The sequence below is a fragment of the Lagenorhynchus albirostris genome, chromosome 7 (genome assembly GCF_949774975.1).
Source record: "Lagenorhynchus albirostris chromosome 7, mLagAlb1.1, whole genome shotgun sequence".
Classification (NCBI taxonomy): domain Eukaryota; kingdom Metazoa; phylum Chordata; class Mammalia; order Artiodactyla; family Delphinidae; genus Lagenorhynchus; species Lagenorhynchus albirostris.
In genome coordinates this window covers 5,469,461-5,492,227 of record NC_083101.1, presented here as the reverse complement: position 1 = coordinate 5,492,227, position 22,767 = coordinate 5,469,461, and the positions used below count along the sequence as shown (strand labels likewise).

The following is a 22,767-nucleotide window of genomic DNA, read 5'->3' as shown; positions in this document are numbered from 1 at the left end:
GGCACTTTTGAGCTGTCTGAAAAAATAAGAAACCTTTGATGTTTTAAATATTTGTTGGACCAAGCAGAATCTTAGCATTGTGCTGAACAGGCCCCAAATAAAGCTGATTGAGTTGGTTATTTATAAACTTAAATCTGTCAGGATTTAGGATTATTCCACTCTCAGCAGGAGGTGGTGTGATGTCTATTATCATTTTGGAAGCAAATATGTCTAAGGTGTAGGCACCTCTGAATGTGAAGGATGAAATACATGCGGTCATGGGCAAGATGTCCCTGGTTACCTCTCTGAACAAGGGAGTGAAGTGAGCTGCCATGGACCCACCGTCCTACCTGGGCTGCAGCTTTCAACTTTGCCCAAAGTATAGTTGGAAGAGATCTAAGAGCTTTGCTTAGGCCTTCTTAATAGTTAATTATGAAATATCATTGTCTTGGGCCACAGCTTTAAATTGTAAGACACAAAAAAGGAGATATGAAAGCTGACAAGCCTAAGATAGATAAGTAGGTGTCAAGTCAATCCCTGTTGCCATTCCTTAATTCAGGCCTCTTGGCCTCATTTTTCACATTTTATTCATCGTGTCTGTCTCACTAAGGCATGAGCTTCTTTAGACAAGGAACTATGTTTTAGACCTTTTTTTGTATTCCCAGCACCTGAGTCCGACAATAATAAGCTCATGCGAAAGAGTGGTTGAATGAATGAATGCATGATGGATGGCAGAAGCCCTTAGTCCGAGCACTGCTAATCCTCTAGCTCCTTCTGCCCTTTTCGAGGGCGAGCCAACAATATGGCAGGTATCTCAGCTCTACTGTATAAAAGCTGGCTAGGGAATTCCTTGTTTCTAAACTAGTACATTTGCTTAAATTGCATAAAGCTTCACCAAGTAACTTTTCTGAGTGGAGTAGGCCAGGTGCTCCGCTGAGCACAGTGCTGCAGGACGACCTAGATTTCCTTTATATAGTAAGTGCATTCTGCTTGAGTTTGTGTCCTAGTGATTCATTATACCTGGCTAGAATTTTTGATCCTTTACTGCAATTAATGTGCCTTTCTCTTCTCTATTTAAATAGCTGTCAGTACTTTGACCGAATCAACTTTGAAGAATGTCCCTCAAGTGGTAAATGTGCAGGAATTGAAGAATAATCCTACAGCCCCCTCTGCAGCGATGGGGTATGTTACTACTTTTCAGTGTGTTTAAGCCTGTGAATTATTCTGTAATAGTGGTGAACTGCCTGCAGGGGGCAGCATTGCCATTGTCAGAGTGTGCCTATTTTTCCTGCAGAAATTTAGGTTATAAGAGGGGTGGAGTGGACAGCTAATCTTGGGTACACAGTTGGGTTTTCAGGAGATTGTCCTCTTCAACTGGCAGTAGCAGTTGCCTCATAAACCTTCAAAGTCTTGGTGATATATACTCAGTATGCTGTTTGTCATGTGTAAGTCTGCATATGATACACATTACAGTTACTAAGTCAGGTAAGGTGTAGGGTTTGATTTTTGATTTTTTTGTTTTTTAATACTCTTGGGGCTCCTGAGTTGGCAGTTCGACTCTAATGCAGACTGTTGATTCTGAAAACCCAGTGATGATCTTGAAATTGACCGTCTCTCCTCCCTTCCTTCCTGTCTCCAGGCATTCCTGTTCTTTCAGGTTTCTCATACCTTTTGTATGAAAAAACAATCTTTTAAAAGGCACCAGCTCTGTTTGGAGACTTCTAGCTTGACTTCCTGCCATATCTGAGGGCCAGATCATTGCTGCCAGAGCTGACTTTTCTTAAGTCTGAATCTGTGTTTAGAATTCAAGGTATTGACTCCGTGTCACTGTTCTGGGCAGCACGGTTCATAGAATATGCTTGTGCCCTGTTGCTCTGTGTATTTGTAGCCAGGAGCTCTTCAGCGTGGCTGAAGAAGGAAGAGTTGAGGGCCGTTTCCTCAGTCTGAATGTAGGGATCGTGAGAACCAGTGTCATTCAGGCATTTAGAGTCTGGTGCCCATTACTAGTCCAGCGGTGAGATGAACAGCCACAGACCCTGTGTTTTTTCCAGTTTACATTAGCTCTCTCCTACTCCCGTGCCCCCAGGTCTGCTCACTGTTCTGTTTTGGCTTTATCGAGTGGCCCTGCTGCACTAGGCCACTGGCCTCTTTTTTCCACATTAGTCCATTTATCAACACTGCCAGGAATTTCTTAGTTATCTCAGGGCCATACTAACAGCCAAAAACAAGCCTACTCGCTTTCCTATCTTGTAGTGACCTTGAAGCTTTGGTATGCTGTTTCGACCAAGATGGCATTTGTGGTCGTTGTGAACTTCTCAAGGGAAAGAACTATGCATTAGAGTTTGGGAATTATAGCCAGATTCCTAGTGTAGGGTAGGCAAAGAAAAGCCACTGCAAGGCAGAATATTACATAAGACAGGAAAATCCAGCTTAATGGTGAAAGAAACATGGTCTGGTATTTCTGAGATATTTTAGCTGTTAACCATGTGTGAGAAGCACCTATTGGTGATTTCCTTTATCTTATCTCAGGCTTTGTTTCCCTCCAGGGTTCATCTGAGCTAATCATTGATAAGGGCTTTGTTAAAGGAGCAATGCTGAGTTTGCCCTTTTTTCTGACTTAAGAAAAATAGACACAAAACTTAAAAAGGAATCAAAGAAAATCTCTTCCTTTCCCCACAGAATTTGGACTGTGGTGCAGTTATTTAACTCGTAAGCCCAGAGTGCTGCCTGGAATGCAGTTCCTTTTTAATAACCACTTGTTGAATAATAGGTGGATCTAAGCATAATTGACAAGTGGAAATTGGTATTTACCACCTCCCCCAATAAGAAAGCTTGAGAGGGAATTACATTCATTATAAAATTACTTTCAGATTCTCTTAAGCAGTAGTTTGGTAAGCGTATTTTAAATATTTAATTTTGCATTTAACTTTTTCTGAGTAATATCTTAAAGAGATTTATTATAAGATGAGCTTACACATTTCTTGCAAATCAAAACTACAGTGAGGTATCACCCCACACGGTCAGAAGGGCCATCATCAAAAAATCTACAGGGCAGGGCTTCCCTGGTGGCACAGTGGTTGGGAGTCCGCCTGCCGATGCAGGGGACACGGGTTCATGCCCCGGTCCGGGAGGATCCCACATGCCGCGGAGCGGCTGGGCCCGTGAGCCATGGCCGATGAGCCTGCCATCCGGAGCCTGTGCTCCACAATGGGAGAGGCCACAACAGTGAGAGGCCCACATACTGCAAAAAAAAAAAAAAATCTACAAACAATAAATGCTGGAGAGGTTGTGCAGAAAAGGAAACTGTCCTACACTGTGGGTGGGAATGTAAATTGGTTAAGGTCACTATGGAGAACAGTATGGAGGCTCCTTAAAAAACTAAAAACAGAACTACCATGTGACCCAGCAATCCCACTGCTGGGCATATACCCGGAGAAAACCATAATTCAAAAAGATACATGCATCCCAGTGTTCATTGAAGCACTGTTTACAATAGCCAAGACACGGAAGCAACCTAAATGTCCATCGACAGAGGAATGGATAAAGCAGATGGGGTACCTATATACAATGGGATATTACTCAGCCATAAAAAAGAACAAAATAATGCCATTTGCAGCAACGTGGGTGGACCTAGAGATTGTCATACTGAGTGAAGTAAGTCAGACACAGAAAGGCAAATATCATATGATATGACTTATATGTGGACTTTTTAAAAAAAGCGTACAAATGAACTTAACAAGACAGAAGTAGAGTCATGGAGGTAGAAAACAAACTTATGGTTACGAGGGGATAAGGGGGGGAGTGATAAATTGGGAGACTAGGACTAAGATATACACACTACTATATATAAAATAGATAACTAAATAAGAACCTGCTGTATAGCACAGGGAAGTCTACTCAATACTCTGTAATGACCTATATGGGAAAAGAATCTAATAAAAAAGAGGAGTGGATATATGTGTATGTATAACCGATTCACTTTGCTCTACACCTGAAACTAACACAACATTGTAAATCAACTGTACTCCAATAAAAATTTTAAAACAAAAGCAAACAAACAAAAAAGATGAGTTTACACATTTCTGCCGTTGGTATGTCTTATGTTCATTGGCCTCATCCCTTATATTCACCTCCTGTTTTCAGGAAGAGGGTTTATCTGGAGCAAACCCATGGCTATCTAGACTCCTCTCCAGTGCTCAGTCACTTGATTCAGCAGGTTCCTAAGGGGTGTCTGCCATGAGCATGATAACACCCTGGGTATTTGGGATCCAGTCGTGAGTAAGACATACCAGGTCCCCGCTTTCCCGGCACTTAGATCTTAGCAAGAAGACAGCCACTAAACGACCCATTACATCGACAGTTCTCTAACTGCAGTGTAATGAGTTGGATGAAGGAGACGTACAAGGTGCTAAGAAGGCAAACAGTGAAGGCCGTCTGGTTGAATCTGGGGCTGATGAGGAGGTTGGGAAGGAAAAGGTGTTTTAGCTGAAAGTTGAGCAGTGACCAGAAGCTGCCAGGCAGAGTAGAGAGAAGATTGTTATAAACAGAGGGTGCAGGATGTGTAAAAGCCCAGACCTGGGAAAGGACAGAGCATGTTTGAGGTGAAGGTAAAAGAAGGCCAGTATGTCTAGAGACCTGGCAGGAAATGGAGGATGAAGAAAGCAGGGACGAATGAGGTTAGAAATACGGTGGGATTTTTGGTTGGTTGGGTTTTTTTCCAAAGCACACCGGATAGATCATTACTTTCAGGAATTTTGGCATTCGTTTATTCATTCTTTCTACAAATACTTTATGAGCATTTCCTGTATGCCACACACTGTTCTAGGTGCCAGGGATAAAGCAGTTAACAAAACAAATACCCCCAAACCCTGCCCTTGTCACAGAGAGACAAATGGTACGTAAAATAAATAGTATTTTAGGTGGTGATAGATATGATGGAGAAAATTAAAGCAGAGAAGGGGTTTAGGGACTGTTGTCTGGGCATGGGTTGCAATTTTAAATAGGAACAAGGAAGGTGCTATTCATACATGGCTAATGACTAAAATATCTCAGAAATATCAGACCATATTTCTTTCACCATTAAGCTGGATTCTCCCGTCTTATGTAATATTTTGCCTTGCAGTGTCTTTTGACACTTAACATTTGAATAAAGACCAAAGACAAGAGAGCAGGTCGCATGAATATCCTAAGGAAGAAAGCCCCAAGCACCAGGCCTGTAGTGAGACCTGTAGTGAGAGCATGTCTGGCAGGTTCAGGAAGGAGCCGAACAGCCACTGGTGGCTGAAGGGAGAGGGATAGCAGGGCCGGGGCCCAGGATACAGGTCTTGTAACATCTAGTAAGCCTCGGTCAGGACCTGGCTGACCAATGGATGTTGAGCAAACTGATCGGATTTATGTTTCCTTTATTAAAAGCAATTTTAGCAATTTTTTAAAATATTGGGGCGTGGGCTTCCCCGGTGGCGCAGTGGTTGAGAGTCCGCCTGCCGACGCAGGGAACCACGGGTTTGTGCCCCGGTCTGGGAGGATCCCACATGCCGCGGAACGGCTGGGCCCGTGCATGGCCGCTGAGCCTGAGCGTCCAAAGCCTGTGCTCCGCAACGGGAGAGGCCACAACAGTGAGAGGCCTGCGTACCGCAAAAAAAAAAAAAAAATATTGGGACATAATTAACACACAGTAAAATTCACCTTTTTTTAGTGTAAAATTCCATGAGCTTTGATAAGTGCAGATAGTTCTCTTGACCTATGGTTTTAGCAGGAGGCTTCTGGTTCTTATATTGAGAATAGATGAAAAGGGCTGGAGTGAGGAATGGTAGAAACAGGGAGAACAGTTAGGAAGCTTTTTTTTTTTAATTGTAAAATAGATGTATAACAAAATTTATTAATTTAACCATTTTTAAGTGTACAGTGACATTAAGTACATTTACAGTGTTGTGTAACTTTCACCACTATCTGTTTCCAGAACTTTTTCATTATCTCATACAGAAACTGTAGCCATTAAATAGTAACTCTTTACTCCCCCTTCCCTCTAGTGTCTGGTAGCCTTTATTCTACTTTCTGTCTCTAAGAATTTGTCTGTTCTAGGTACATCATATAAGTAGAATCATACAGTATTTGTCCTTTTGCGTCTGGCTTATTTTGCTCGAATTTTCGAGATTTATCCATGTTGTAACGTATGTCAGAATTTCATTCCTTTTATGGCTGAATAATATTCTATTGTATGCATATGTCCTATTTTACTTATCCATTCATCTGTAAGTTGACACTTGGGTGTTTCGCCTCTTCTTGTACAAGTATCTGTTGGAGTCCTTGCTTTCAGTTATTTGGGGTAATGTTTTAGGAGTGGAATTGCTAGATCATATGGTAATTCTGCATTTAGCTTTTTGAGCTAAACGTAGTTCAAACTGTTTTCCAAAGCAGCTGCACCATTTTACATTCCCATTAGCAATGTATGAGGTTCCAATTTCTCCACATCCTCACTAATATTTGTTATTGTCCATCTTTTTGATAATAGCTCTCCTAATGGGTGTTACATGGTATCTCCTTGTGGTTTTGATATGCATTTCCCTTATGACTAATGAATGATAATTGGGAGTCTATTCATGTGCTTATTGCCCATTTGTATCTTCTTTAGAGACATGTCTATTAGATCCTTTGCATGTTTTTTGATTGGGTTATTTATCTTAATTGTTGAGGTGTCATATTCTTTATGTAATATAGATTCGAGTCCCTTATCAGATACATGATTTGTGAATATGTTTTCCCATTCTTTGCATAGTTTTCACTTTCTTGATAGTGTCCTTTAGAACAACAAAATTTTTAATGTTGATGAAATTCAGTTTATTTATTTCTTTTGTTGCTTGTGCTATAGGTGTCTTACATATAGGTATGTGTTTAAGAAACCATTGCTTAATCCAAGATCATAAAGATTTACTCCTGTGTTTTCTTCTAAGTTTTATTGTTTGAGCTCTCACATTTAGGTCCTTGATCTGTTTTGAGTTAATTTTTGTAAATAGTGTGACTTTGTGGTCCAACATCTTTCTTTTGCATGTGGGTATTCAGTTGTCCCAGCACCATTTGCGGAAAAGACTCTTTTCTTTTCCCCCTTTGAATTGTCTTGGTGCCCTTGTCAGATTGATCAGTTTTCTTTTTTTTTTTTTTGCGGTATGCGGGCCTCTCACTGCTGTGGCCTCTCCCACCACGGAGCACAGGCTCCAGATGCACAGGCCCAGCCGCTCTGCGGCATGTGGGATCCTCCCGGACTGGGGCACGAACCTGTGTCCCCTGCATCGGCAGGCAGACTCTCAACACTGCGCCACCAGGGAAGCCCGATTGATCGGTTTTCTAATGTTAAACCAATTGTTGGTAATGATGTATTGTCCTTTTTTTTAATATATGGTTGGATTCAATTTGCTAAAATTTTGTTAAGAGTTTTTTCATGTCTTAATGAGCGATATTGGTCTGTAGATTTTGTTTTTTTGTAATATCTTTGTTTCATTCTGTTATCAGAGTAATGCTGGCCTTACAGAATGAGTTGGGGAGTGTTCCTTTTCAGTTTCGTGGAAGAGTTTATATAGATTTGTTATTATTTCATCCTTAAGTGTTTGGTAGAATTCACCACTGAAGTCATTTTGGCTTGGAAATTTCAGTTTCTTTAGTAGATATAGGACTATTCAGCTTATCCACTTGAGTGAACTTTGGTAGTTTGTGTCTTCCAAGAAATTTGTTCATTTCATTTGAGTTGTCAGATTTATTGGCATGACATTTTTTGTAATAGTCACTGATTATCATCCTTTTAATGTGGATAGAATTCATGATTTTAGTTCCCTCTTTCCTGTTAGTGGTAATTTGTGTCTTTTTTTACCTCATCAGTCTAGCTAGAGGTTTATCAATTTTATTGATCTCAAAGAAACCAGCTTTTGGTTTCATTGATTTTTTTTCCTATTACTTTTTTACTTGGTATTTATTATTTCATTTTCCTGCTTACTTTGGGTTTTATTTACTCTTTTTTCTAGTTTCTTAAGGTAGAAGCTAATGTCATTGATTTGAGACTGTTCTTTTCTAATACAGGCATTTTAGTGCTGTAAATTTCCCTCTAAGAATTGCTTTGGCTACATCCCACAGATTTTGTATATGTTATTTTTCGTTTTCATTCAGTTCAAAATACTTTTTTTTTATACTTATGGATTATTTTAAAGTGTGTTATGTAGTTTCTAAATAACTGGACATTTTCTAAATATCTTTTTGTTACTGATTTTCAATTTAATTATTGTGGTCAGAGAACATGCTTTGTATGACTTGAATTCTTTAGATTTATTCAGACTTCTTTTATGGCCTGTAACTGGGATCAGCAAGGGTTTTTTTTAAGGGCCATATAGTAAATACTTTAATTTTGTGGGACATATAGTCTCTGTCTCAACTACTCAACTCTGCCATTGCAGCCTGAACGCAGCTGTAGACAAACTGTAAATGAATGGGCATGGGCTTTGTTACAGTAAAACTTTATTTACAAAAACAGGCAGCTGGTCTTTGGTCTGTAGTTTGCCAGTCCCTGACCTAGAATATCAATCATCTTGGTAAATGTTCTGTGTGCTCTTGAAGAGAACATGTATTCTACTCTTGTTGGTTGGAGTGTTCCATAAATGTCAATTAAGTTAAGGTGGTTGATAGTGATAATTTTCTGTCTGCTTGTTCCATCAGTTAATGAGAATGATGTTGGTATTTTCAACTATAGTTGTGGATTTATTTTCCTTACAGTTCTATCAGTTTTTGCTTCATGTTGAAGTTCTGTTATTAGTTACATAAATGTTTAGGATTGTTACATACTCTTGATGAAATGACCCAGTTTGTCATTACAAAATAACTCTCTTTCTCCCTTGTAAGATTAATTGCTCTGAAATCTACTTTCTCCTATGTTAATGTAGCCAGTCCAGCTTTCTTTGTTTAGTGCTAGTGTGGTATAGCTTTTTTATCCTTCTTTCTATTTTAGACCTATCTTGTGTCTTTATATTTTAAATGGGTTTCTTGTAGACAGCATGTAGTTGAATCTTTTTTTTTTTAATCCAATCTGACAGTCTATGACTTTTAATTGGAGTACTTAGGTCATTTACATTTAATGTGATTATTGACATGTTTGGGTTTTAATCTGTTATATTGCTATTTGTTTTCTGTCTGTCCCATTTGTTCTGTGTTCCATTTTCCTCTTTTTCTGCCTTCTTTTGGATTGAGTGATATTTTTATGATTCTCTTATCTGTTTCATTGGCTTATTAGCTATACCTCTGTGTGTTATTTAAGTAGTTGCATTAGGGTTTATAGTACACATCTTTAACTTATCACAGTCTATCTTCAAGTGTGATTATACTGTTAAAATATAGTAAAAGAATCTATAACAGTATTCTTCTATTTCTCCCCTCCCCACCTTTGTGCTATTGTTGTATATTTTCCTTCTACCTATGTTATAAATCCCATGATATGTTGTTATAAATAGTTGATTATCTTTTAAACAGAACTAAATTAGAACAAAAATATCTTTTCTTTTCCCATATAGTTATCATTTCCGGTGTTCTTCATTCCTTTGTTCAGTCCCAGGTTTCCATCCAGTATGATTTTCCTTCTGCTCAAGGACTTCTTTAACATTTCTTCAGGTTTAGATCTGAATTCTTCCATCTTTTGTGTGTCTTCCAGAGTCTTTATTTCATCTTTATTTTTGAAAGATATTTTTCCTAAGTAAGGAATTTTAGGTTGACAGTTCTTTCCTTCATTGACTTAAAGATGTTGCCCCACTTTAAAAATAATAACTATAGTAATTACCATAACCTTAAAAAAAACTTTCATTCTTTTATTTTTCTTACTACAAATGTTCATTGTAGATAGTATGAAAATCTCAGATAGTTAAAAAAGAACAAAATTTAAATTACCTTTATTCCCACTGCAAATGTTTAATCACTGTTTGCATGTGTCTTCATCTTTATTCCATGAAAATTTAGTTTTTTAAAATAAAATTTGGAGGGAGTTCCCTGGTGCTCTAGTGGCTAGGATTCCTCATTTTGACTGCTGTGGCCCAGTTCAATCCCTGGTCAGGGAACTGAGATACCGCAAGCTGCATGGTGTGGGCAAATAAACTTAATTGTTAACATTTTTCCATGTCATTATAAATTCTTAACAATCCTGTTTTCATATTCAATATAGGTCTTTTTTAAAGCTCTAATACAGTTCCAACTTGCATTATTTAAGTTACTTGGCACCTAGACATGTGTGCAAAAACTACAGTTTGATTTAGCAGACTTTTAGATGATATTTTGGAAAGCATTTGAGTCTTCAGAGACATAAAATTTACCAATAGGGCACAGTAGTTGGTGGTAACAAGACATAAGAAACGCCTAAAAGTGAACTGATAGCTTTTTTTTTCCTCTACTGACTGATATTCAGGGATGTGCTTCTTATGTTGTTACCAACAATGCTAAAATAATTTGACACTTAGATAATTTTGCATGCTTGCAGCCATATCTGTTGGATAAATTCTCAGTTGTAGGACTGCTGAGGCAAAGGAGATATCCATATATGTGAGTGTATATACATACATATAATTCTTACAATTGTTGTCAACTTTCTCTCAGTAGAGCTTATACCAATTTCTCCTTTCCACAAGCAGTGTATGACAATCTGGTTCCCCATATCTTTGCCAAGATTATCAAACTTTACGATTACTACAGTCTGATAGGTGAAAAAATGAACTGAGAGGTTTTGTTTTCAATATCTTCTATTATTTTCTTTTTCTCTCCTGATTTATTTCTTCAGTTGCTCTTGTTAAGTAGTCCTGTCCCCTTACTTGCTTCACCTTTAAATAATTACAAAAAATTCATAGTTCATTAAATAGTTAACTTTAGCAGCTTTCACAGTTTAGATCCACTGTGTCATATGTGAATTTATAAAAAGATGTACATGATAATGAATCAGACTTACCAAAATAAAACATAACCAGGTCTGTTGTTTTTTAAGCTCTTTAAAATGTTGAAATAGGTAGAAGAATGAGTAGTTGGCCCCTTTCACAACAATAGTATGAATATTTGCCTTGTTAAAGTTCATTAAAGTTTAAGGGACCACTAAGAAAGGGCCTAGGCAACATTTTAATGCTTCACAATCTTAACAACTCAATTTTATCATTGTGTGTAGAGTACACAGCCCTAGAATGTGTGCATTAGCCTGCCTATGTCAGCAGGCAGTGCTGATAGGGTGTGGCAAAAAAACCAAAAAATGGCTTTCCTGTGTTCAAGGCAGTGTTTGAACGAGGTTTGTTGTGACATTTTTTGATGTTTATCATACTTGATATATTCACCTCCACTTGTGTATTAACTTTTATCAGGATGGTCTGGGTAATGGAAAGTCAGAGAACTTAAGTTCAGTTGCAGTTGTTTTTCTCCAAGAACCTAATTTTACTACTCTTAGTGACCTGTGTAACTCCATTCCTCCTTTCTAAAGCAGTGCCCTAGTGTTGGCAGTAGTATAAATGTCATTTGTAGACTCATGTAGTAAATATATGTGACAGTGCCATTTTCTGCCTGTGGTCCTTTGGCTTCTGCTTTCAGCTGTGGAACAGAACATTTCAAGTGAATTTCCAGTGATCTCTTTTCAGGTCCATACTGCTAGAAAGTAGAATACAGTCCTCCAAAATAGGACAATTCCAAGTTTAGCATTTCCATCTTCTCTTGAACATTGCTAGCTGTTGATTTCCATTGTTTTGGTTCACAGTCCCGCACAGGTCTTTGAACACGTTTGTTTGGTAGTATACTGTTCTTTTCTGTTTGTGCTCTTGGATCATCGTGGGTCCGATTAGTCAGTAGGTTTGTTAGCTGATGGCACTGAGCAGCATTTCTCTGCAGGGTTGTCATATGGCCCGGTGTGTAAGTACTGTGAATCCTAATTTTGTGTGTTTGGGGATTTAGGACACCCAAGAGATTTATAGCATTATCACAAGTAAATAGAACAATAATTACACTCAGTCTGCTTCATCCATGATTTAATTTACCGTCATGTCATAACTAAGTTTAGGGTGCAAAAAATGTTCTAAAATTGGGTGAACTGCTGCTTTTCTTTTGATTTGTAGTTTATTTTTTGCTTATCTTTAAGAAAGCGTGCAAGATTTTCATTGCCCTCGTGACTCGCCTGAGCTGCAGCCATTTTTCCACCTAAGTCTGCTGTGTCCGCCCAGGGATTTCTCAGTCCCAGCATCTCACTCACACATTCCTTTTCTCGTTGGAGAGTCAGCAGATGAGGGGAGCAGTGTCCCTGCATACCTCTTTGGTAGAACATCTCAGGGGAACAGGGGTGTGTCTCTTCAGAGAGGCACACATTTACAGCTCCTTCTCTCTTCAGTAGGAAAATAAAGAGGTTCTGTTTCATTGAAAATAACTGCCTTTTTTCTTCTCTCTGAATCTAATAAAGTTTGTTTGGGAAGGTTCCTGTATTATTCCAGGAGAGTATCCTGAGGTGACTGTAAGATTATTAAAATGTTTGATAATTTTTTTCTATGAGGAATGGGCTTATTTTTGTCTTTCCTCTTCCAAGTTAATCTTTCAATGGAAAATTATTAATTCTCCCTAAATGAGAGTTCTGAAAAATAAAACCAGGTCCTATAATTGCTATTCCTATGCATACTAGTCAAAGTAGCTCTGCGCCGAGGACAGATAGATTGATGGAAAGAATTGCTCCCAGGAGCCAAGAATAGAGCTTTGCGTTAAACAGGTGATTTTTTTCCGTCACATATTAATACTAAGTAATTATTGAAATAACAGTTCCCTGCTTACTGTGTTCAGGGGTAACAAAAGATGGTGAGAACTCTTTCTACACACACTGGATGCACTTTTCATACCATAGCAGAAGTGCAGGTCGGGAACGGAACCGTGGTATGTTTGACTCTTGTGTGCTGACGTCGTGAGCGCTGGGCTCCCAGGGCTGGTTGCTGTGAGAAGCTGAGGTCTCTTCTTTGAGCCCGATCATACACATCCCATAGATCCTGTTGAACATTTTCTCAGGCCTGGAAAACAGAATCAGGAAGTCCCCACGTGGTCCGGAATGGCGGTGGGTGTTGGGGAGGAGGTGCAGAAGGCTGAGTCTCCAGATAAGAAAAGGATCTACTTCTGAATATTCATAATTTTTTCCTAGGATTACAGGTCGCTGCTTTGACTTTTATGCTAAAGACCCAAATGTCATTTAAAGAATTTAGTCTGCAATCCGAAAAATGTCAAATGACTTTGATTAGGGTCCCAGACATCTATATTCTACCCCCAAATTGATATTATGTTTTGGACAGAAGGTTGACTCAGGGATGAATGTGATTTACACCCAGTCATGCCTTTCTCTTGAGCATATGCTTTGTGTTTTTCAGTTCTTCAGTGCCGTACTCTGCAGCCAAAACACCTCACCCGATGTTGACCCCAGCGTCTGCTCACCAAGCTAAGCAGGTAACCTGCTGCTTTGGGCTTTGCTAACGTGACCTGCAGTGACCGTCTTTGTAACTGAAGACAGTGCTGTACTAGGTCCTCATGTTGTTTAAGGGAACTGTAAGTCTGACAAAGGCCTGTGATCCTTTCCCCACAGTTTATGCCAGTCTTGACCTGGTAGGTCAGTTAGGACCTGATACTGTCTCTGTAGGCCATGTGACATCCTGCACCTAGTAATCTTGGGTCATAATTCTGTATTTGTATATGGGGTATCTGTATGGAGTTGAAATTTACTTTCATTTAACATTGTCTTAGTTAACCCATACAACAACCATATAGACAAGACAGGTGTTCAGCTATGTTTCACTAATGAAGAAGCCGGGGCTCAAGTGACTAACGCAGGCTTCCACGGTTTTCATTAAATGATGGAACCAGAGCTGGAACCCAAGTCTTCCAACTTCTTCCTGTCCACTGCTTTGTTCGTTGTACCTTCCCGTGTCAGCATCCAGGGGATAGGTTCTCTTGCTTTCTCTTGCAATCCGTGTTTTTCAGACCTTGCATCTTCACTGATGTGTGTTATGTCTACTTTCAGGCTGTTGCCTGATAAACATTGTCTCTTACAAAGATAGGTTATATTATAAACGGTTACGCAATCCAGAAGAAAATCATAGGAGATGGTGAAAGGTAGACCAAGCTCTCTCGGAGACTTTCCCTAAGAAACCTGGTTGCTCTGCTACTCATCTCTGTCTCTAGAAATAATGGTAGATTGTGTTTGAGATTGAACATCAGAACTTGCCTATTGTGAGTTCTCAGACGTGGCTGTCTACTCCTTAGCTTGCCGTGACTTAACATGACACTTAAGCGGTTAGCATTTGGTCTTTCTTCTGGAGGTTTCCATGTTCACCTTGGAGGACACATGGTAAGGCACAAATCCTCTTGCCTTGCCAAGAGGAAAGGAACATTGACTGGAGGTGGATAAGTTGAACAGTTTTGCTTTCTAACCTTATTATAAGTTTTGTTGAGAGCCAGGACCTATTTCATTCATTAACTTCTTCCTTCATTTGTGTATCAAATATCCCAGTGCCTTTTACGTGCCAAGTCTTGTGTTAGGCACTGAGGAAATAGCCACCAGCTAAACAGGCCTGACTCTGTTTTCTTGGTGCTTGTGGAATATTCCCATCTCTGATACGATCTTACATGTGGTAAGCATTTAAAAATACTGACTTAAATTGAAACGGAAAAAACAAAATTAAACTAAATCAAAGTGTTTGTGCTTGCTTATTTTAAATTATGTTATCATTTTACATGTTCCTTTATTCCAAAGGCTCGTTTGCGGTTTCACATAAATGTCTTGCTCCTGTTATAGGGATCTCTGATAAACGCCTTAAAGCCGTCTGGGCCCACACCAGCGTCCAGTCAATTGTCATCTGGTGATAAAGCTTCAGGTGAGTTTGCCCTTTTGTTTTAGTGAAAATAAAGGTGAAAGATATGCTCCACAGTAGAGTTTATTGTGTGGATCACAAAGGCAGCTTGATGTGAAATCAAGTACAGTAGAGACATATTTGAAAGGCCTCAGTTGATGTAGAATATCCAGGAAATTAGTGAGCCCTTCAGCAGCTCTGCAGACTTCTGAAATATGAGAGCAATTGGAGAAAGCCTGCCTTTAAATGTTTTTCCTAAAAAGGAGCACCTGCCTTGCTGGATAATCAGTTTAGAGAGGAGTGGATCAGAGCACTGAACTCTACTTCTTCTACTACAAAGGAAAGAAAAACTCTCTGGGTTTACGAGGACAGTTCAAAAGCTGGTAAAACACAGAAAGTAAAATGGATCTGTTACAATATAAGACCTCAGAGTAGATCAAATTCAGTATTAAAAGACTGTGGCTTCACATGCTTCCAGCAGTCACTCAGGCGTAATTACTCTTAACCGAAATTAGTTTTTACAGTCACCATAAAGTGCTCTGACCAGGCATCCACGCCGCCCTAGCCCACTTGACATAGAAGTGTGCTTACACGTAGTGCCTAGTTTAATGTGGGCTCTTCCTCAGCAGCCCCTTTTGTTGACTCTGTGTTAGAGTCCGCTTCATTTGACATGTGTTACTTTCTGCTACAGCCCAGAAAATGCTAGACTGTGCTGCCCGCAGTCCAGCGTTCTCACCATGCTCTGGACTCTAGCTTTTATTCTGATTCATGCTCTCCAGTGGGTCTTCAAGCTAATAAATTCTGTTCGAGATGCTGAACTTCACACTTTAGCAGCCTGCTTTCCGTAATCTCTACACAATCATACGATCATCCCAACTTCTCCGTAGTCAAATCTTTCTCATTGGATATTGGGTTTATCTTCAGAAGTATTCCTTGCACTCAGAAGAAAACCATTATTGTGTAAGCCCAAGTTGTATTCTAGAATTCGGATTAACGGAGGAGCACAGTTTTTATCATATAAGCCTTCCATGAGAAGGTGTATAGCACTTCTTAACTAGCAGCTAAAACTTTATGTTAGAAGGGAAATTTCAGTGGAATTTGTCGAAGACTTTTGAATCATTTAGGATTCAAATTAAGAAATTTGTTTCCATTTCTAGCTAATATTTTAGAAAAATTTTTTGAAAGATTATGTATCTTAACCCCTTTCAAGGATTTTATTGGAGAGTTTTTTGTCACTCCTGAAGTTAAGAATCAAGGACATCTAAGGGGCTTTGTTTTGTGCATGTCTAGGCAGTTAGCATGACTTGCAAAGAAATTTCTAGGATTCATCATTCAGTGATGATTGTGAAGTATTCTCTGTCCTTGCTGTGTGTTTCCTTCTGTCCTCACTTTCTGGAAACAGACTTTTTTTAAGTAGGAAAATTTCCCTGAAAAGTACTATTTAAGAGTTTGCAAAAACTTTCTTTAAAAAAAAAATGCATTTCTGAAACTTCTATAGAATAATTCCCTTATTACTTAATAATGGAAATACCTTCATTGTTTTTCTGATTATAGAACTATTACAAGTCCACAAAAAGTCTATGGTGTAAAGCTATATAATGTAGAAAACGAAAGCTGCCCTATAAGTTCCCTGTTCCAGAGATAACAGCGCTCAGCGATTTGATGTGTATCTCTTGGGGTTTGGTGTGTATTGTTTTTTTAAACAAAAATAGTCATATCCTGTATATATTGATATGTAATCTGTTTCCCCGCCCCCCCTAAAGTAAATATCGTGTTCATCTTTCCAGATCTGATACAACTCTACCTCACTCATTTTAATGGTAGCCTAAGACTTCACTGTGTAGTTGTACCCTGTTAAGTTTTAATAGTACTCTGCAGATAGTTTAGATTGTTTTTAACTTTTCAAAATTATAAGTCAGGCTGCCTTGGACAGCCTTGTACACATCACATTGTATTATAGTGGTTTGTTAGATAATTTTACAAATATTTATCCCATACTTACTCAAAGGGAGGTGCATTTTCTTATTGTTTGGTTTGGTTTGATTTGGGCTTTTTATTTTTTTTATTATTTTGCGGTATGTGGGCCTCTCACTGTTGTGGCCTCTCCCGTTGCGGAGCACAGGCTCCGGACGCGCACGCTCAGTGGCCATGGCTCACGGGCCCAGCCGTTCCGCAGCATGTGGGATCTTCCCGGACCGGGGCACGAACCCGTGTCCCCTGCATCGGCAGGTGGACTCTCAACCACTGCGCCACCAGGGAATCCCTGATTTGGGCTTTTTAAATGTAATTCCCCCATTCCCATCCTCCTTTTAAAAGTAGAGCAATAGGGGAAAGATTGTAGGTAATACCCCAGACTATTAATAAGTAGTTACAGTATATTGAATGTGGGAAGGATGATGGATTGCACTTTTAACTCTCTATACTTCTCTATATTACAGCAATCATATGTTACCTCTGTAATTTAAAAAAAAGAACTATTATTTAAATACAAAAAGTCTATGGAAAATACAGAAATGCGGAGAGAAAGCAAATAGCCATGAAGTCACTACTCAGAGATATTTAGTTAACCTATTTCTCTTTGGAATTTTGTTTTTCCTTTGGTATATATTACTTTTCGGTAATTGTAAAAGCTACTTTTAAAGCCTTAAATTTGAACTGCACTCCAGTTATTTTGACCTCTTTCCTGCAAAGGGGCAAGTGTGGCATGTCCTGGTTTGGAATTGACAGTGACTGAGCCAGGGAGCAAGTTCAGAGACCTTGAGGCAGCATGACTTAGGCAGCACTGCGGCCACCGACTTGTCATAGAAAGTGCGTGACCTGGGGCTGCGCTACACACGGCACCACACATTCGCTGCCACAGAGAATTAAACTAAAATGGTGACTCTAACTGGTTTTTTGTAACGTTCTCATTTTTTTCCATAATTTCAGGACCAGTGGCAACCAAGATAGAGACAGCTGTGACGTCTACCCCATCTGTTGTTGGGCAGTTCAGCAAGTCTTTCTCATTTTCTCCGTCAGGGTCAGTAGTGAACTAAATTTTGTGACATCACCAGCAACCTTACAGATAGCTGTCCCAAATCCTACAATCAGTAGGTATACTTATATGAAGCCAGAGTTCTTATCACTGCAGTGATGCGTTTGGTAATAGTGGCAGTAGTTTAGTGTCCTAATGTAAATGTGTTTCCCCTTTTGATTCCGGTTTATACATGTGTTATTACATACTTGCCTATTTGTTCTGTTTTCTAGGATAAGCTCCATTTTCTTTGGATAGTGAGTCTGGTTGATCAGGTTTATCACACTGAGGTGTCTTCCTTCTGACACTGTCTGGGGGCTGGGTGAGAAGCTTGGATTGGCTTTGCTGCCTTGAGAGGTCACGTTATATGCAACTTCTGAGAGAGCAAGACAGTAGCCATTTGAAAATTTGGGTTTTATATAGATGTGGGGACATACATTTCTGTTTCATTTTTTAAAAAGTAATGATGGCTATACTTGTCAAGTTGAGTCATCTTTAAAAACAAAAGGGTCTTCTAACCCTCATTCCAAAGGGAGCTTTTATTAACCTTGGAAGGAGAGTGCCTTTTCTCTGTGCTATAAGCACTCATCTTGAAACCTGTGAGAGTCGCCAAAGCGTCCTTCCCCTTCAGGGGTGGAGTTAGGCTCTGTGTGGCTGAGATAAAAACCCATCCAAAGATTGTTTTTACTGTGAAGAGTTGCATGTTCAGTTCCATTAGAAAAGCCTCTTAAGCTCTTTCAGGTCATGCTTTTGTAACTGGAATCATATTGACCACAATCTTTTTCCTGACGTGAATTTGTTTCTTGAGCATCCTTCAACCTAACCCCTTAAAAGAAAGGAAGTGGTTAGAATAGAATTTGAGAGGAGGAAATTATATATATTTTACTGTCAATCATTATGTTTTCTACTTCCCAAAGGTAGTTTGGAGCAAATTTTAAAGAGTAGGTCAGTGCCAGGAGTTACTGCATCTTTTTTTTTTCCTTAATAAATTTATTTATTTTATTTATTTAATTTTGGCTGCGTTGGGTCTTCATTGCTACGCGCGGGCTTTCTCTAGTTGCGGCGAGCGGGGGCTAATCTTCGTTGCGGTGCGCAGGCTTCTCACAGCGGTGGCTTCTCTTATTGTGGAGCACGGGCTCTAGGCACGCGGTCTTCAGTAGTTGTGGCTCACGGGCTCAGTAGTAGTGGCTCACGGCTCTAGAGCACAGGCTGCAGGCTCAGTAGTTGTGGCACATGGGCTTAGTTGCTCCGCGGCATGTGGGATCTTCCTGGAGCAGGGCTTGAACCCAAGTCACCTGAATTGGCAGGCAGATTCTTAACCACTGCACCACCAGGGAAGCCCTGGAGTTACTGCATCTTTTAATCTTTACTTCTGTGAACTGATAGTCTTCTTGCCATTTTTAAAATAACCTGAAAAGGTTTGGGTCATTGGGTCAGTGGCTTACCTTTATTAGATAAAATTTCTTCACCAAGTTTGGGAAGAAGAAAGAGAATTGTTTTCTTTTTTGATGTGATGAAATGTTTAACACATCCTCTTAGGTGGTCTTGGTCCATTTGACGAAGCCAATGATGGGTTAAAAAGAAAACTCTAAGTCCAGTCCTTACCATTTCTTACCATATTTGGTATGCTTGGTCCCTTACATTTTAAAGCTGTAGAGTTTTAAATTTGCTATTTGAACTTTTCTCACAGTGAATAGTCTGTTCTGGCTCAGCTCGTGCTGCGTTTTCTTCTTTGGCCATGGTGTCTTCATTCGTGGTGTAAAGAAAATGTACAGAAAGAGACGACGTGATGACAAGAGTCAGAAAAGCTTTTGAGGGCCGTTTCCTGGTGGTCAAGTGGTTAGGATTCAGCGCTTTCACTGCCAACGGCCCGGCTTCAGTCCCTGGTTGGGGAACTGAGATCCCGCAAGCCGCGAGGTGTGGCCAAAATTTTAAAAAAAGAAAAGAAAAGCTTTTGAATCAAATTTCCCAGCCCAGAACTAAGCATTCTGTCAGAACGGCAGAGACAGTGGCTCCTGTTCTGTGCTGTCTATCACCTCCCTGTGGCGTGCACTGTCCTGACGCGCTCTTCGGTCTCAGTCTGGGTCCTAGAGGTCCTCCAGCCTGTCTCGTCTTCCTCACTAGGTGGGCCATCTGCTCTGGCCACTCTCCCCACAGAAACATTCCCAGTGCGTTTCTCCTACTCCTTTGCTTTCCTTGGAATAGGTCCCCACCCCAGCCTCCCCCGTGGAAAGCCCAGCTGTTCCTCCAGGGTCTTCTCACCTGCTTCTCCCTTCTTACCTCACCCACAAATTGTCTCTCCCCGCTTAGAGAGCTTGCGATGGCTCTGCTGCTTCAGAGATAACGTGCTTTCACTTTGTTGACGTTTATCTTCTAGATTGTAAGTCCCTCGAGAACAGTTTGTGTGAATGAATTATAAAATGTACTTTAAAAGGGCAATGTTGTGCCTTGGGTTTGTTCATTTTTAGCTTCTTTTCTTCCCCTCCCTAGGACTGGCTTTAATTTTGGGATAGTCACACCAACACCGTCTTCTAATTTCACGGCCACACAAGGTACAGTCTCTGCATGGCATAGCATTACTCTTGTGTTTCCCCCTAAACAAGTGCAGGTTTTGGGGGTCAGATGTGTTGACATTTTGCTTGCTGCTGCGTCTTGCCTAAAGTATCTGCAATTAACCTGGTGTTGATATTATGCATTAAAAATAGGCTAGATTTATAAAACTGGGGAAGGACTTCTACTCTTCATAATTAAGTACAAGGAAAGGATTTGCTTCTAGAAAAGCAAGGCTGTGCTTTAAATGTGAATGTTTACATGTGAATTATTTTTTTCCATCTTTTTCCTATGTCATTTAAAATTGTATCAATTCATAGGATGAGATAGACTTAGTACTATAGATATCAAAGACTGAACTCATCTTTTTTCCTTGATAACCTAGCAGAAAACACACTGGTCTCATGCATGTTGTTACAGATCTATCAACCAGCATGTTTTTAATGTTTAAAAGAATTTGAAGACCTATAAGGAAACCAGATGTACTTTTTAAGTGCCTTCCAGTTCTCAGTTTAAGTAATTAAGCTTACTTTTCTTTTGTTTTAAAAAGAAAGCTTTTATTATAAAAGTGATTGTTATATTTTATTATAAAAGTGATGTGTTCTAGAATCACACATTGTACCCTTAACCATTGCCATTCGGTTATATTTCCTTCTGGGGTTTTTGTTTCCACTCTTATTTCATTTAACACAATCTCTTGTGAGTTTTCCAGTATTATTGAAAATCTTGTGTAAATGTCATTTTTGATGGCCACATAATTTCTGTCTTGTGGATATGCCATAATTTATTTAACTATTCACCTTTTGGACATTTAGGCTCTTTCCAGATTTTCCCTATGATAAATAAGACAATGACCATTTTTCATCTCTTCATTCAACACATATTTTTATGAGTGCTTTCTGTGTGTCAACCCAAGTGGTAGAAGTTTTTTTTAGTAAAAAAGGGATCTCCTAAAACCTCCTGGAGGGAGATTAGGGAGCTGAAAGCATAGCAGACTTCCTAAACCTGAGCTGTGTGTGGCACTGAAAGGGTTGTTGATCTCATTCCTTTCTCTCTGGAGCAGTGATTCTTAAACTGTTCTGCCCACTTAGATGTGGCTGAATACCCTTGAGGCCCACCCTCTCCCCAGTCTCACTTTCTAGAAGAAAAACAACTCAATGATATAAAAAGATTGGAGAGGAACAGAATAATTTCAAAAATCCTAAATGAAATAAATTAGTACTAAAACACAATAGTAATTCCATAAACATTTTCACTAATACAAGAATAGACAACGATCCAAAATCATAAACAGCTCAGCACAACACCAGTGATACAAAGAGGGGTTTCTGGAAATTACCTGTATATAGTAGGGGCTTTGCAGTGTTCTCAGGAGTTTGTGATAGACAGACTTTTTTTTTTTTTTTTTTTTGCGGTACGCGGGCCTCTCACTGTTGTGGCCTCTCGCGTTGCGGAGCACAGGCTCCGGACCGCGCAGGCTCAGCGGCCATGGCTCACAGGCCTAGCCGCTCCGCGGCATGTGGGATCTTCCCGGACCAGGGCACGAACCCGTGTCCCCTGCATCGGCAGGCGGACTCTCAACCACTGCACCACCAGGGAAGCCCCTAGACAGACTTTTTAAAAGAGCATGGAGTTAGAAACATCAACCAGCACTTTCGATAGACCAATTTCAGTTTGTAAGTATCAAATTAGTCTTTATTGATCAGTTTTTTGACCAGGCCTTGTGAATGCTTTACCTGTATTTCATTTAATCTTCATAACAACTCTGTGAGGTACGTACTGTTATTAACTCTCTCTTCCAAATGGAGAAATTGAAGCCCAGAGAAGTCAATTAACTTTTCCAGAGTTGCACAGCCAGCAAGTGGCAGAGCCCCCAGCCTCAGAGCCCACGTATGTCCTTGACCATCTGGCCACACTGCTGCCATGAAAGCACTTAGTGAGGAGAGCCCTAGGAAGTAGCCCTTAATTATAGGTAAAAATGATTGCCTGTGGATTGACACTCTATCTGTCCATAAAACCAAAGGAGGAATTCCCTGGTGATCCAGTGGTTAGGACTCCGTGCTCTCACTGTCAAGGGCCTGGATTCAATCCCTGGTTGGGGAACTAAGATCCCACAAGCCGCATGGTGCGGCCAAAAAAAAAAAAAAGGATCAATTCCTGGTCTCTCAGGAGGTCCATATGCTAGTACTGTTGCCAGGAATGTTATTGCGGCGCACACACGGGGGAAATGTGGGAAGATGCCTTTTCTTTCTCTTTTGGGCCACTAGGTTAATTTCATGTACTCTAGATAGAGATGTATTTGTTATTATTTAATGGTCATAAAGAGAACATTCGTTCATCCCACCTCAGTGAGATGACTCAGAGCTA

The 22,767-nt window shown here is 39.8% G+C and overlaps 1 protein-coding gene across 12 annotated transcripts in view; it reads left to right on the top strand.

The window, feature by feature from the left end:
* The window catches only part of NUP214 (nucleoporin 214), a 135,129-nt gene that overhangs the window by 48,293 nt on the left and 64,069 nt on the right, over window positions 1-22,767 (top strand). For all 12 annotated transcript variants that reach the window (XM_060154032.1, XM_060154031.1, XM_060154028.1 and 9 more), the window contains 5 exons: window positions 1,062-1,161; window positions 13,362-13,437; window positions 14,783-14,861; window positions 17,766-17,856; window positions 20,341-20,402. In XM_060154032.1, the coding sequence (XP_060010015.1) occupies window positions 1,062-1,161; window positions 13,362-13,437; window positions 14,783-14,861; window positions 17,766-17,856; window positions 20,341-20,402 (408 nt within the window). The remainder of the gene's footprint in view (window positions 1-1,061; window positions 1,162-13,361; window positions 13,438-14,782; window positions 14,862-17,765; window positions 17,857-20,340; window positions 20,403-22,767) is intronic.